This window comes from Oncorhynchus masou, chromosome 31 (genome assembly GCF_036934945.1).
Source record: "Oncorhynchus masou masou isolate Uvic2021 chromosome 31, UVic_Omas_1.1, whole genome shotgun sequence".
Taxonomy (NCBI): domain Eukaryota; kingdom Metazoa; phylum Chordata; class Actinopteri; order Salmoniformes; family Salmonidae; genus Oncorhynchus; species Oncorhynchus masou.
The window spans coordinates 74,614,062-74,626,851 of record NC_088242.1 but is presented as its reverse complement, the minus strand read 5'-3'; the positions used below and the strand labels follow the sequence as shown (position 1 = coordinate 74,626,851).

Sequence of the window (12,790 nt, the reverse complement as noted above, 5' to 3'; positions counted from 1 at the left end):
GTGTACCCATTGTCCCAGGAGGAGGCGTTGGCTATGGAGACATATGTCATGGAAGCTCTGGGACAGGGGTACATTCGGCCCACCATGTCACCCGTCTCCTCGAGTTTCTTTTTTGTGAAGAAAAAGGAGGGAGGTTCGCGTCCATGCATTGATTATCGAGGTCTCAATTCCATTACGGTGGGTTTTAGTTACCCACTACCTCTTATCGCTATGGCGGTGGAATCATTTCACAGAGTGCGGTTCTTCACGAAACTGGACCTCAGGAGCGCGTATAATCTGGTGCGTATTCGGGAGGGAGATGAGTGGAAAACCGCATTTAGTACCACATCTGGCCATTATGAGTACCTCGACATGCCGTATGGGTTAAAGAATGCTCCAGCCGTCTTTCAATCCTTCATTGACGAGATTCTCAGGGACCTGCACAGACAGGATGTGGTGGTGTATATTGACGATATCTTGATCTACTCCGCCACACGCGCCGAGCATGGGTCTCTGGTGCGTTAGGTTCTTGGGCGACTGCTGGAGCATGACCTGTACGTTAAGACAGAGAAATGTGAGTTTTCGAATATCACCGAAGGTGGCTCCCCTTCGCGTTCGGGTGGTGCTTGGTGGTCGTCGTCACCGGTCTACTAGCTGCCACAGATCCCCTTTCCCCTTTTCGCTTGGTTTTGTCTAATTGGTTTCACCTGTTCCTTGTTGGGGTTTTTGGGTTGGGGTTATTTAAGTTCTATTAACCCGCCTGTGTTTGTGCCGGCTTGTTTGCTGTTATGTCAAGAGGTGTTCCTGTTTTTTGTTGGGATTGTCGCTGTCCAGCGTATGTACCAGTTTGTACTCGGGAAGAGTGTTTTACGCCTGTGTTCGGCTTCACCCATTTGTGCGCTTTTCCTGTACGGACATTAAAGCGTTTTCCCGAGTCCTCTGCTCTCTGAGCCTGACTCCACACCCATCACTCTTCGAACGTTACAGAGTGTTGGAGTGTGCCCCTGGCTATCCATAAATTACAAAAACAAGAAAATGGTGCTGTCTAGTTTACTTAATATAAGAAATTCAAAATTATTTATACTTTTACTTTTTAGTAATTTTAGTAATTACATTTACTATTGATACTTAAGTATATTTAAAACCAAATATGTTAGACTTTTATTCAAGTAGTGTTTTACTGGGTGACTTTCACTTTTACTTTTAAGGTATATTTACTTTTACTCAAGTATGACAATTGGGTACTTTTTCCGCCACTGCTGCTGACACAGTGCAGCAGAGATAGTGTCACGCCCTGGCCTTCGTTATCTTTGTTTTCTTTATTATTTTGGTTAGGTCAGGGTGTGACATGGGGGATTTATGTGTTTTCCTGGTCTCTGGGTTTTTCTATGTTTATGGGGCTGTTTCCTTTCTAGGTAGTTTGTATTTCTATAGTTGCCATAGATTGGTTCTCAATTAGAGGCAGCTGTCTATCGTTGTCTCTGATTGGGAGCCATATTCTGTGGGGACTTTGTGGGTGGTTGTCTTCTGTCTTTGTGTCATTGCACCAGTTAGCACTGTTTCGGTTTTCACGTGTTGTTTTGTATTTTGTAGTGTTCTTGTGTATGGTCTTTATTAAACATGTTGAACTCTAACCACGCTGCATTTTGGTCCTCCTCTCCTTCAACGGAAGAAAACCGTTACAGTCATTTGAACTTTTTGGACATTTTTATATAGGATCCTAAAACTGAGGGCTCACATTGGCATAAAGCAGTGTAACCCAACCCTGGTGTGTGCGTGAGGGAGTGCATGTGTGCTAAGGTCTGGAGAATCAGAGCAGGTGGCCAGTCCACACTACTGCTGTTCTGCATTCTGATGGCTTGTAGATAGAAACTGTCCCTGAGCCTATTGGTATCAGATTGTCTGACCGATGGTAATGGGGATCGGGGATTCGATCCAGCAACCTTTTGGTTACTGGCCCAACGCTATAACCACTAGGCTACCTGCCACCCCACTTACCTCCTTCCTATAGGCTAACTCGTCATTGTTGGTTATCAGGCCTACAATTCTGGTGTCATCAGCAAATTTGATGGAGTTGGTGTTGTACAAAGCCATACAGTCGTGGGTGAACAGGGAGTACAGCAGAGGGCTGAGGACACACCCCTGGGGGTCCCCTGTGTTAAGAGTCAGTGTGGAGGAGGTGTTGTTGCCAATCCCAGTTTTTCAAAAGTGATCTATTTTGCTTATCAGATAGGATTATATGCATAGAAATAGAATGAATAGACCGAACATATCATTGACTTGAACGGGGACTCACATTCTATTAATTCTATTTTTATGCATTTAATCCTATCTGATAGCCGAAATACGGATAGATAACTTTGGAAAAACTGGGCCCTGGGTTGTGGGTTTGATTCCCACTGTGGTCACATACGAAAATGTATGGACTCACTTTGTATGGACTCACTCAGTGAAGGCTCTTCAGAGGAAGAAGGGGAGGACCATCCTCCTCAGTGAATTTTGAAAAATGTAAATAATGAAACATAAAAGTTAGACTTCTTAGATAAAACTATAATATATTCACCTCACCCAATGATTGATTAAAACACAATGTTTTGCAATGAAGGTCTACAGCAACCTCAGCAGCACTCTGTAGGGTAGCACATTTACATTTAAGTCATTTAGCAGACGCTCTTATCCAGAGCGACTTACAAATTGGTGAATTCACCTTCTGACATCAGTGGAACAGCCACTTAGCACCATATTCTAACCAGAGGACAGCTAGCTTCTGTCCTCCTCTGGGCACATTGACTTCAATCCAAAATGTAGGAGGCTCACGGTTCTCAACGCCTTCCATAGACTTACACAGTCATTATGACAACTTCCGGAGGACGCCCTCCAACCTATCAGAGCTCTTGCAGCATGTACTGACATGTTGTCTATTCAATCAAAGGACCAGAGAATGAATCTAGTACTGAAAGCATATGCTACAGCTAGCTAGCAGTGTAGTGCATAAAATGTGGTGAATAGTTGACTCAAAGAGAGAGAAAGACAATAGTTGAACAGTTTTGAACAAATTAATTTCTTCCAAAATTAATGAGAAGCAAGAGAGAGAGAGAGAGAGAAAGAGAGTTAGCTATATTTCACTTTCATTTTCACTTACTTAGCTAGCATCAAATGCAGCTACCTAGTTTAGCCTACTCAAACACTCGGCTCAAACAGAGAGGAAGGGGAAGGGGAGGGGGAGGTAGCTGATTATTGCTATGCAACACTGGAACTCTTCCAAATCAAGGTAAGCTTTTGGTGTAATTAATTTACTGCCACCAGGGCCCACCGGTGTAACTGCTAAACTGCTTGCTGCTGTACTGCATGATCAATGATTTTAGTGGGTTTTCTAACACGTTAGTTTTAGTAGCTATGTTGACTATGACGTGGCAAAGATGTAGGCTGTGTGTTAGCTTGGTTTGGCTTGGATAAAAAAACAATTGCCTGTTCACAGACAGCTGATGTGTTGTGCACTGAAGTCCAGAAAACAAATGGAAAAGGTGAGTGGAAGAGAGTGCGTAGATGGATGCGAGAAGGAATTATATGTACAACGAGCTGTTTGTATGTGGCTGCTAGGAAAGTGAATTGTGTGATCGGGGGTGTATTCATTGCACTGATCCTGTTGAAAAATGTTTCTTAAACGGAAGCAAACGGAACAAAACGGAGATCAACACTCTCTCTTGCAACTGTTGGACTAATGATTGCACCCTAGATCAACTAGATGCAGAAAAGTGTGCAAATCGCTACTGAATGTGTGACTGTCTGTCACCTTGATTACTCAAACTTCTCTCGACCTATGAACCTACGAATTAAACTTTCATTCATAGGCTAGGTTGTAGCAACCACATAATGGGTACAGGCAGTTAACCCACTGTTCCTAGGCCGTCATTGTAAATAAGAATTTGTTCTTAACTGACTTGCCTAGTAAAATTAAGGTAAAAAAAAATAAAACATTTTTGGGATACATACTTACTGTATAAATTGATGCATTTGTTACATGCAGTACATGTCTCTTCCTGTCAATATCAGATTTTATTTGTTTTTACTCTAAAGTAAAATCATAATAGTAGTCATAATAGAACATTGTGGTATAAATCATGCTTTATATCTGTATACTTTACAAACATACATTTTCATTGTGCAGGTCTCAAAATATCTATAGTAAACAAACCAGTTTAAAATGTATAGGTTTACCAAACGATTAAGTGATTATCAATTAAGAGAAATTGGATTACATAATTGTCACGGCTTTCGTTGTGGGATTGGAGGAGCGGACCAAAATGCAGCGTAGTTGTGATTCATTTTATTAACTAAGGAAACTATACACGAATAAACTAACAAAATAACAAACGTACGAAAACCAAAAACAGCCCTATCTGGTGCAAAACACAGAGACAGGAACAATCACCCACAAACACAGAGTGAAACCCAGGCTACCTAAATATGGTTCCCAATCAGAGACAATGACTAACACCTGCCTCTGATTGAGAACCATATCAGGCCAGACATAGAAGTAGACAAACAAAACATCCAACATAGAATGCCCACTCAGATCACACCCTGACGAACCAAAACATAGAAACATACAAAATAAACTATGGTCAGGGTGTGACAGTACCCCCCCCCCCCCCCCCCCCAAGGTGCGGACTCCGGCCGCAAAACCTGAACCTATCGGGGAGGGTCTGGGTGGGCATCTGTCCGCGGTGGCGGCTCCGGTGCTGGACGTGGCCCCCACTTCACCGTAGTCCTCCCCCACCTTGTCCGCTTCCGTGACCTCCTAGCCATGGCAACCCTACTAAATAACACGGGACAGAGGGGCAGCCCGGGACAGAGGGGCAGCTCGGGACAGAGGGGCAGCTCGGGACAGAGGGGCAGCTCGGGACAGAGGGGCTCCTCAGACTCCGGCAGCAGCGCCGTACAGGCGGGAGACCCCGGCAGCAGCGCCGGACAGGCGGGAGACCCCGGCAGCACAGGAGAGGAGGAAGGCTCTGACAGATCCTGGCTGACTGGCGGATCTGGAAGAATCTGGCTGACCTGGAAGAGTCTGGCTGACTGGCGGTTCCGGCAGATCCTGGCTGACTGGCGGATCTGGAAGAGTCTGGCGGATCTGGAAGAGTCTGGCTGACTGGCGGATCTGGATGAGTCTGGCTGACTGGCGGATCTGGAAGAGTCTGGCAGACTGACGGTTCCGGCAGATCCTGGCTGACTGACGGATCTGGAAGAGTCTGGCGGATCTGGAAGAGTCTGGCTGACTGGCGGATCTGGATGAGTCTGGCTGACTGGCGGATCTGGAAGAGTCTGGCTGACTGGCGGATCTGGAAGAGTCTGGCTGACTGGCGGATCTGGAAGAGTCTGGCGGATCTGGAAGAGTCTGGCTGACTGGCGGATCTGGAAAAGTCTGGCTGACAGATCTGGAAGAGTCTGGCGGATCCTGGCAGATCTGGAAGAGTCTGGCGGATCCTGGCAGATCTGGAAGAGTCTGTCGGATCCTGGCAGTCTGACGGCTCTGGCTGCTCCGTGCTGACTGACAGTGCTGGCTGCTTCGTGCTGACTGGCAGTTCTGGCTGCTTCGTGCTGACTGGTGGCTCTGGCTGCTTCGTGCTGACTGGTGGCTCTGGCTGCTCCTTGCAGACTGGCAGCTCTGGCAGCTCCTTGCAGACTGGCAGCTCTGGCAGCTCCTTGCAGACTGGCAGCTCTGGCAGCTCCTTGCAGACTGGCAGCTCCTTGCAGACTGGCAGCTCCTTGCAGACTGGCAGCTCCTTGCAGACTGGCAGCTCCATGCAGATTGGCAGCTCTGGCTGCTTCTTGCAGACTGACAGCTCTGGCTGCTCCATGCAGACTGACAGCTCTGGCTGCGCTAAACAGGCAGGAGACTCCAGCAACGCTTGCAGACTGGCAGCTCTGGCGGGAGCTCCTTGCAGGAGAGGAGGAAGGCTCTGGCAGCTCTGAACAGACGGGAGACTCCAGCAGCGCAGGAGAGGAGGAAGGCTCCGGCAGCGCTGGAGAGGCTGGCAGCTCCTGATGCTGACTGGTGGTACTGGCAGCACGCACAGGACTGGTGCGGGGAGCTCTGGCAGCTCCAGGATGCAGGCTAGACCGCTCTGGCGTACTGGAGATCTTGGCAGCTCCAGGACATGCAGACTGGCAGCTCTGGCACCAACTTCACCAGCCGACTGCACCTCAGGACTAGTATGGAGCAGACTGGTGCCATCCATGCAGCTCCGTGGCAGCCATATTTAACTTCTTGCAACTCCCATCCCGGATCTGGCTGACTAAAGCCTCAGGCTCATTAGCAGACTGAAGCTGAAAATCGCAAATAAAATGAAAATAATGCAGGCTTAGCCTTTTCTTAACAACACTGTCACTCAGATTTTCAAAATATGCTTTTGAACCATAGAAATTGACTAATTTGTGTAAGAGTATGCAGCAGCGCATTTTGGAGATGTAGAGATAACCAAATAAAATAAAATCATTTACCTTTGAAGGCTTCTGATGTTTTCAATGAGCTGAGAGACTCTCAGTCACAGCGCAAATGCGCAGTGTTTCCTGAAAGCGTCTGCGCTGGATAGGTGAGAAATCGTTCCCTGATGAATGGTGCTGGCACTGGTGGTACTGGGCCGATGGACACGCAATCAGGAAGCCTATCTCTTCATTGACATGCAGTTCGGGAGCTTGCCTCTCTGTATGGAAAAATACTGGCTGGTGACTGTGGAGGTGGCACAGGACACCGGGCGGACACGTGGTAAATGTGGTCTGTTATGGTCAATCTTCCAATGATCTGCCTACAAAGGACATGCAATGCTGCAGGGACCTTGGTGCACAGAAGGCCTGGTGCGTTCACAGCCAGGCTGGAAAACACCAAAAATCTTCATTTCCTGGATGCCATCTCATCTTGGTTTTGCCTGAAGCTCACGCACCTCAGGACGATCTTTGTATTTCTGGACACGTCGATGTTTTCTTTCCAGGTGCCATTATATCCCCGACATCTTTTTGTGACAAAATATCTTGTTTAAAACGGGAACATTTTTCATCCAAAAAATGAAATCCCCCATATTTAAAGCACCAACACAGCAACTCCCTCATTACTCTCTCCTCCAATTTCCCCATTAACTCCTTCACAGTCTGTTTCGCTCACCTCCAACACCGGCTCTGGTTCTGGTCTCCTCCTTGGCTCCTCACGATAAACAGGGAGAGTGGGCTCAGGTCTGACTCCTGACTCTGCCACACTCTCCCTGAGCCCCCCCAAGAAATTTTTGGGGCTGACTCTCGGGCTTCCATCCGCTTCGCCGTGCTGCCTCCTCGTACCGGCGCCTCTCCGCTTTCGCCACCTCCAGTTCTTCCTTGGGGCGGCGATATTCTCCAGGCTGAGCCCAGGGTCCTTCTCCGTCTAATTCGTCCTCCCATGTCCATTCCTTCTTTTGTTGCTCCTGCTGTTGCTTTTGCCTGTTACCACGCCGCTTGGTCCTGTTGTGGTGGGTGATTCTGTCACGGCTTTTGCTGTGGGAAGGAGGAGCGGACCAAAATGCAGCGTAGTTGTGATTCATTTTATTAACTAAGGAAACTATACACGAATAAACTAACAAAATAACAAACGTATGAAAACAGCCCTATCTGGTGCAAAACACAGAGACAGGAACAATCACCCACAAACACACAATGAAACCCAGGCTACCTAAATATGGTTCCCAATCGGAGACAATGACTAACACCTGCCTCTGATTGAGAACCATATCAGGCCAGACATAGAAATAGACAAACAAGACATCCAACATAGAATGCCCACTCAGATCACACCCTGACCAACCAAAACATAGAAACATACAAAATAAACTATGGTCAGGGTGTGACAATAATAGTGAAATGTATTAACAAATGAGAAAACAATCATATCAAAAGTAAAAGTAATGTGAGCATTACATTGTGAAAAGCAAGTACTCTATGAACATTTATTGCAATGTGAAACGTTTGGTGAAAAAGTGACTATGTGTGATGTACTCAGTCAGTTGAAAATGTGCTTAAAGTTTGTTTTGACTTTTGTAACTAAGAGTTGTGAAAACTGACCACGTAATTGTGAAAATTGCACCAAAGCAATAAAAAAAACTGTAAGATACAGTTTTCATGGATACAACATATATTCCCTTAGACACGGCACAGATTCCCTGGATGAAAACAACTTTCTGAATGTTATTTTATCCATGTGGGAGGCTGGAAGACAGGCTGTCACCCGTTCTCCTCCATGAAAGCCCTCCTGATATTGAGAAACCCTCCCCAAAAAGACATCCGTTGTCTGGGCAACGAGAGTGCTTGTGTACAACAACGAAAGTCTGGGGAGGGGTGAGGTGGGCACTGTCAGTTCAGTTTCATCCACTGGGAATGTCCCAGGCTGGCTCAGAACCAACCAATACCAATGAGCTAATGATTAAACAACAGGACTGTGGGACAGAAAAACAGTCCAATTTCTCAGTTACCACATAGTTAGTTAAAGGAAAATTCCACTTAAAAAATATATTTTGCATCATACTGTGACACTTTCTGTATTTTTACATTTCTATATCTTGAAACCTTGATTGCAGACATGCAAAACATTTTGGGACTGTATCAACAATGGATTAATGAAACAAATACCAAAAGATGGAAAGCCATAAGAAAAGTGTAGGCTACTGTGTTTAGGTTGTGGAGTTTGATGTCTGAGTAGCAAAGAATACCTTTATATTTGGGGTCTGGGTATCTGTTCAATGGTATTTTTAATTGTTGATATTTAGGCCTACCCATTAATTTTGGAAGAATACAACAATTAAATTCCCCATTAGTTTTTTTCCTATCATAACCCCAAATATGGTTTAATTGTTTCCAAACATCAAACAGTGACAGTCCTTGTATCTAGAAGAGAGTACAACTGTCTGTGAATCAGCAGCTGTCAACCAACACAGAGATATTGTATGGCACGAGACACAACCCATGCATGGTGTGCTTAAGTTTAGGAGCACATCACAAGCTAGGTTTTCATCCAATTGGCGATAGATTTGAATGCAAATATGCTAAAATCCACATAAAAACAATATACGGATTTTCCCACCAGATGTGTTTCCATCAAATTGATTTGTCGCAGATAAATGTCTGTGCATGATGACGTCGTGCAATTAAAATGAACTTATTTTGCGGTGAAATTCCCATGTACCAAATACAAAATACAAGTTAAATGGGTTTCCATCGCATTTTCAATTCTACTGATAGTTTTCTCACAAAATAAGTGTTATAAATCGAAAGAAGTCACCATTGGCCTCATGGTGAAATCGCTGATCGGTTTCCTTCCTTTCAGGCAACTGAGTTCGGGAGGATGCCTGTATCTCTGTAGCGACTCTATGTACTGGTACACCATCCAGATGGAATTAATAACTTTGCCATGCTCAAAGGGATATTCAATGTATGCTTTTTTATTTTTTACCAATTTACCAGTAGGTGCCCTTCTTTGCGAAGAAATGGCAAACCTCCCTGGTCTTTGTATATATATTATATATAAAATTAAAAAAATTGGGGCCTGCTGTCTATCTTGACCCTGTTCTGGGTCCGGATCTGGTCAGCAGTCCACTGAGTATGGGGAGTGTAGAGAATCATTGTACCATCTAAACCTCTGTGAAATCTATTTTCCATAAACAAAAATGTGGTTCAAATTTTTTTATATTTATGTTTGAAGCTGACGTATAAATACTAAATTAAAAGACGCAAAAATTAAACTTAAGAACGGGAAGCATAGAAATAAAACACATAGAACATATCTACTGCTTCTTAGACTTGCTTTCAATGAGAATGATAGATCTATAACAAACATTTCTGTGTGAATTTGATCGAGTCGCCCAAAAAGTTACATATTGCAGCTTAAAAAAAAAATCCAATGACATCGTGACATGTTTTGTTGATTTCACCTTGAATTCACGTTAGTTGACAACTCAGCTATGCAAATCAAAACTAGACATTGAACTGATATCTGTGCCCATTGGGGTACTTTACTCGCATGAAAAGGTTGAAGGGAAACCTGGTTACAGATACTGATCAAAACACCAAACATATTACTGCCTTACCTTGACTTTAGTCCGAAATGTAAGCAGAAGAACAATAATGAGGAGCACCAACACAGTAGAGACAAGATAAGGCTTTCAAGTTCAAACTCCCAAGCAAGTGGTACAGCAGAACTCCCCTCGAATGTCCCACCTCTTTTGCGCTTTTGATGAGCCACGTAAATTGCATTATTGGCTACCCTTCTCACTGCTTGTTTTACAGACAGTTGAGGAGTGACCTGCCCCGATAAATGCAACTGCCCTTTTTGTCTTTGTTAATTTCAACATGTGTTGGACAGTTAACCCTTCGTCTAATCCTATACCATTTGTTGACACAATACTAAACCCTATGTGAATGCATGATCTCTGCAATCCGATAAAGTGATTAAGGGTTAACAGCTGGACATTGAAACGCACTTCACTTACACATACGATTCTGTTGTCTCCAACTGCCTAGTAGATGTCCCATAGCTGTATCCATCATCAAACAAGAAGACTGTCGCACCTTTCTGTATGGACAGTGAGTGACTGCACTACAATTGGTACACATACCAAAAAGCGCTGTGCCTGAACTTGTACCACCAACACAAGGAACAACAGTTCCATACTGGCAACCCATGTCCCTTTGGTGTAACATTCAGCATTTCTCAAATGTTCTGTGTCACCACGGAAGGGTCATCTTACACATTACTTGATCTCACCCTACAGACACTGTAATTACTAGGTTATGACAACTGGGTTATGACTATATTGGTGATGTTGAAGAAACTGATTTAATGTTGTGGTTTCTTAATGTTTGATATTGAGTGCAATATTGCAAAGCCCTTAAAATGTTAGTGCTTATAAGCCATCAGCCCCTGCCCCTTGGATTTGATCTGCCTTTAAGCTTCAGTCAGCAGTTTTACCAGTCCACACTTCCTGTTTGCTCTAACACTAGCGCTTTCTCCCGTGTCATGACCCCCAGCACGCACATCCGCCTGGCCCCTGGAGATCAGGTTGGCCTTCAGTAAGAGTGGGGAGATAGAGGGGTGTAAATCGGAAACCTGTGATCCAAATCAAAGTTTTCTGGTCACGTACACAGATTTGTAGGTGTTATCACAGGTGCAGTGAAATGCTTGTGTTTCTACCTCCAACAATGCAGTAATACCTAGCAATACAAAAGAATACACACATAATCCAAAAAGTTAAAAGTGGTCACGTACACAGATTTGTAGGTGTCATCACAGGTGCAGAGAAATGCTTGTATTTCTAGCTCCAACAATGCAGTAAAACAAAACAATAGACACATAATCCAAAAAGTAAAAAGAAAGAAATTAAGAAATGACGAAAGAATCCAATTAACAACACAGACAGCACTGTAACGGTAATCTAAATGCAATCTATACATATCTACACCAGATGAATTTACACAAGCTATAATAGGAATCCATCTGCATTGTCCTCTTTATGTTCGCATCATCTGTCTTTCACCCCTCCTTCCGTATTCTACTCTGTTTTCCATTTCGTTCTGCCACTAATCTGCTGTGATAGCATGAGGCCCATCACAGGGACAGCTGCATGAAAACACAACTTTAGGATGGCTCATTTTGCTCATTGGTTTAACCTTTCTTACAGTGGGGCGAAAAAGTATTTTGTCAGCCACCAATTGTGCAAGTTCTCCCACTTAAAAATATGAGAGAGGCCTGTAATTTACATCATAGGTACACTTCAACTATGACAGACAAAATGAGGGGAAAAAAATCCAGAAAATCACATTGTAGGATTTTTTATGAATTTATTTGCAAATTATGGTGGGAAATAAGTATTTGATCAATAACAAAAGTTTATCTCAATACTTTGTTATATACCCTTTGTTGGCAATGACAGAGGTCAAACGTTTCCTGTAAGTCTTCAAGGTTTTCACACACTGTTGCTGGTATTTTGGCCCATTTCTCCATGCAGATCTCCTCTAGAGCAGTGATGTTTTAGGGCTGTTGCTGGGCAACACAGACTTTCAACTCCCTCCAAAGATTTTCTATGGGGTTGAGATCTGGAGACTGGCTAGGCCACTCCAGGACCTTGAAATGCTTCTTACGAAGCCACTCCTTCGTTGCCCGGGCGGTGTGTTTGTGATCATTGTCATGCTGAAAGACCCAGCCACGTTTCATCTTCAATGCCCTTGCTGAGGGAAGGAGGTTTTCACTCAATCTCACGATACATGGCCCCATTCATTCCTTCCTTTACACGATTCAGTCGTCCTGGTCCCTTTGTAGAAAAACAGCCCCAAAGCATGATGTTTTCACCCCCATGCTTCACAGTAGGTATGGTGTTCTTTGGATGCAACTCAGCATTCTTGGTCCTCCAAACACGACGAGTTGAGTTTTTACCAAAAAGTTATATTTTGGTTTCATCTGACCATATGACATTCTCCCAATCTTCTTCTGGATCATCCAAATGCTCTCTAGCAAACTTCAGACGGTCCTGGACATGTACTGGCTTAAGCAGGGGGACACGTCTGGCACTGCAGGATTTGAGTCCCTGGCGGCGTAGTGTGTTACTGATGGTAGACTTTGTTACTTTGGTCCCAGCTCTCTGCAGGTCATTCACTAGGTCCTCCCGTGTGGTTCTGGGATTTTTGCTCACCGTTCTTGTGATCATTTTGCCCCCACGGGGTGAGATCTTGCGTGGAGCCCCAGATCGAGGGAGATTATCAGTGGTCTTGTATGTCTTCCATTTCCTAATAATTGCTCCCA

The 12,790-nt window shown here is 44.4% G+C and overlaps 1 protein-coding gene across 5 annotated transcripts in view; it reads right to left on the bottom strand.

The window, feature by feature from the left end:
- ripor1 (RHO family interacting cell polarization regulator 1) overlaps positions 1–10,544 on the bottom strand; it is a 135,345-nt gene extending 124,801 nt beyond the window's left edge. For 2 of the 5 annotated variants that reach the window (XM_064951941.1, XM_064951940.1), the window contains exon 1: positions 10,083–10,201. Coding sequence is in view for 1 of the 5 variants with exons in the window: in XM_064951939.1 (XP_064808011.1) it covers positions 10,485–10,542 (58 nt within the window). In the remaining 4 variants the exon portion in view is untranslated. Of the gene's footprint in view, positions 1–10,082; positions 10,202–10,484 lie in introns of those variants that run through there. The other 3 variants (XM_064951945.1, XM_064951944.1, XM_064951939.1) reach the window with 2 other exon arrangements.
- Positions 10,545–12,790: the final 2,246 nt, after the last annotated feature.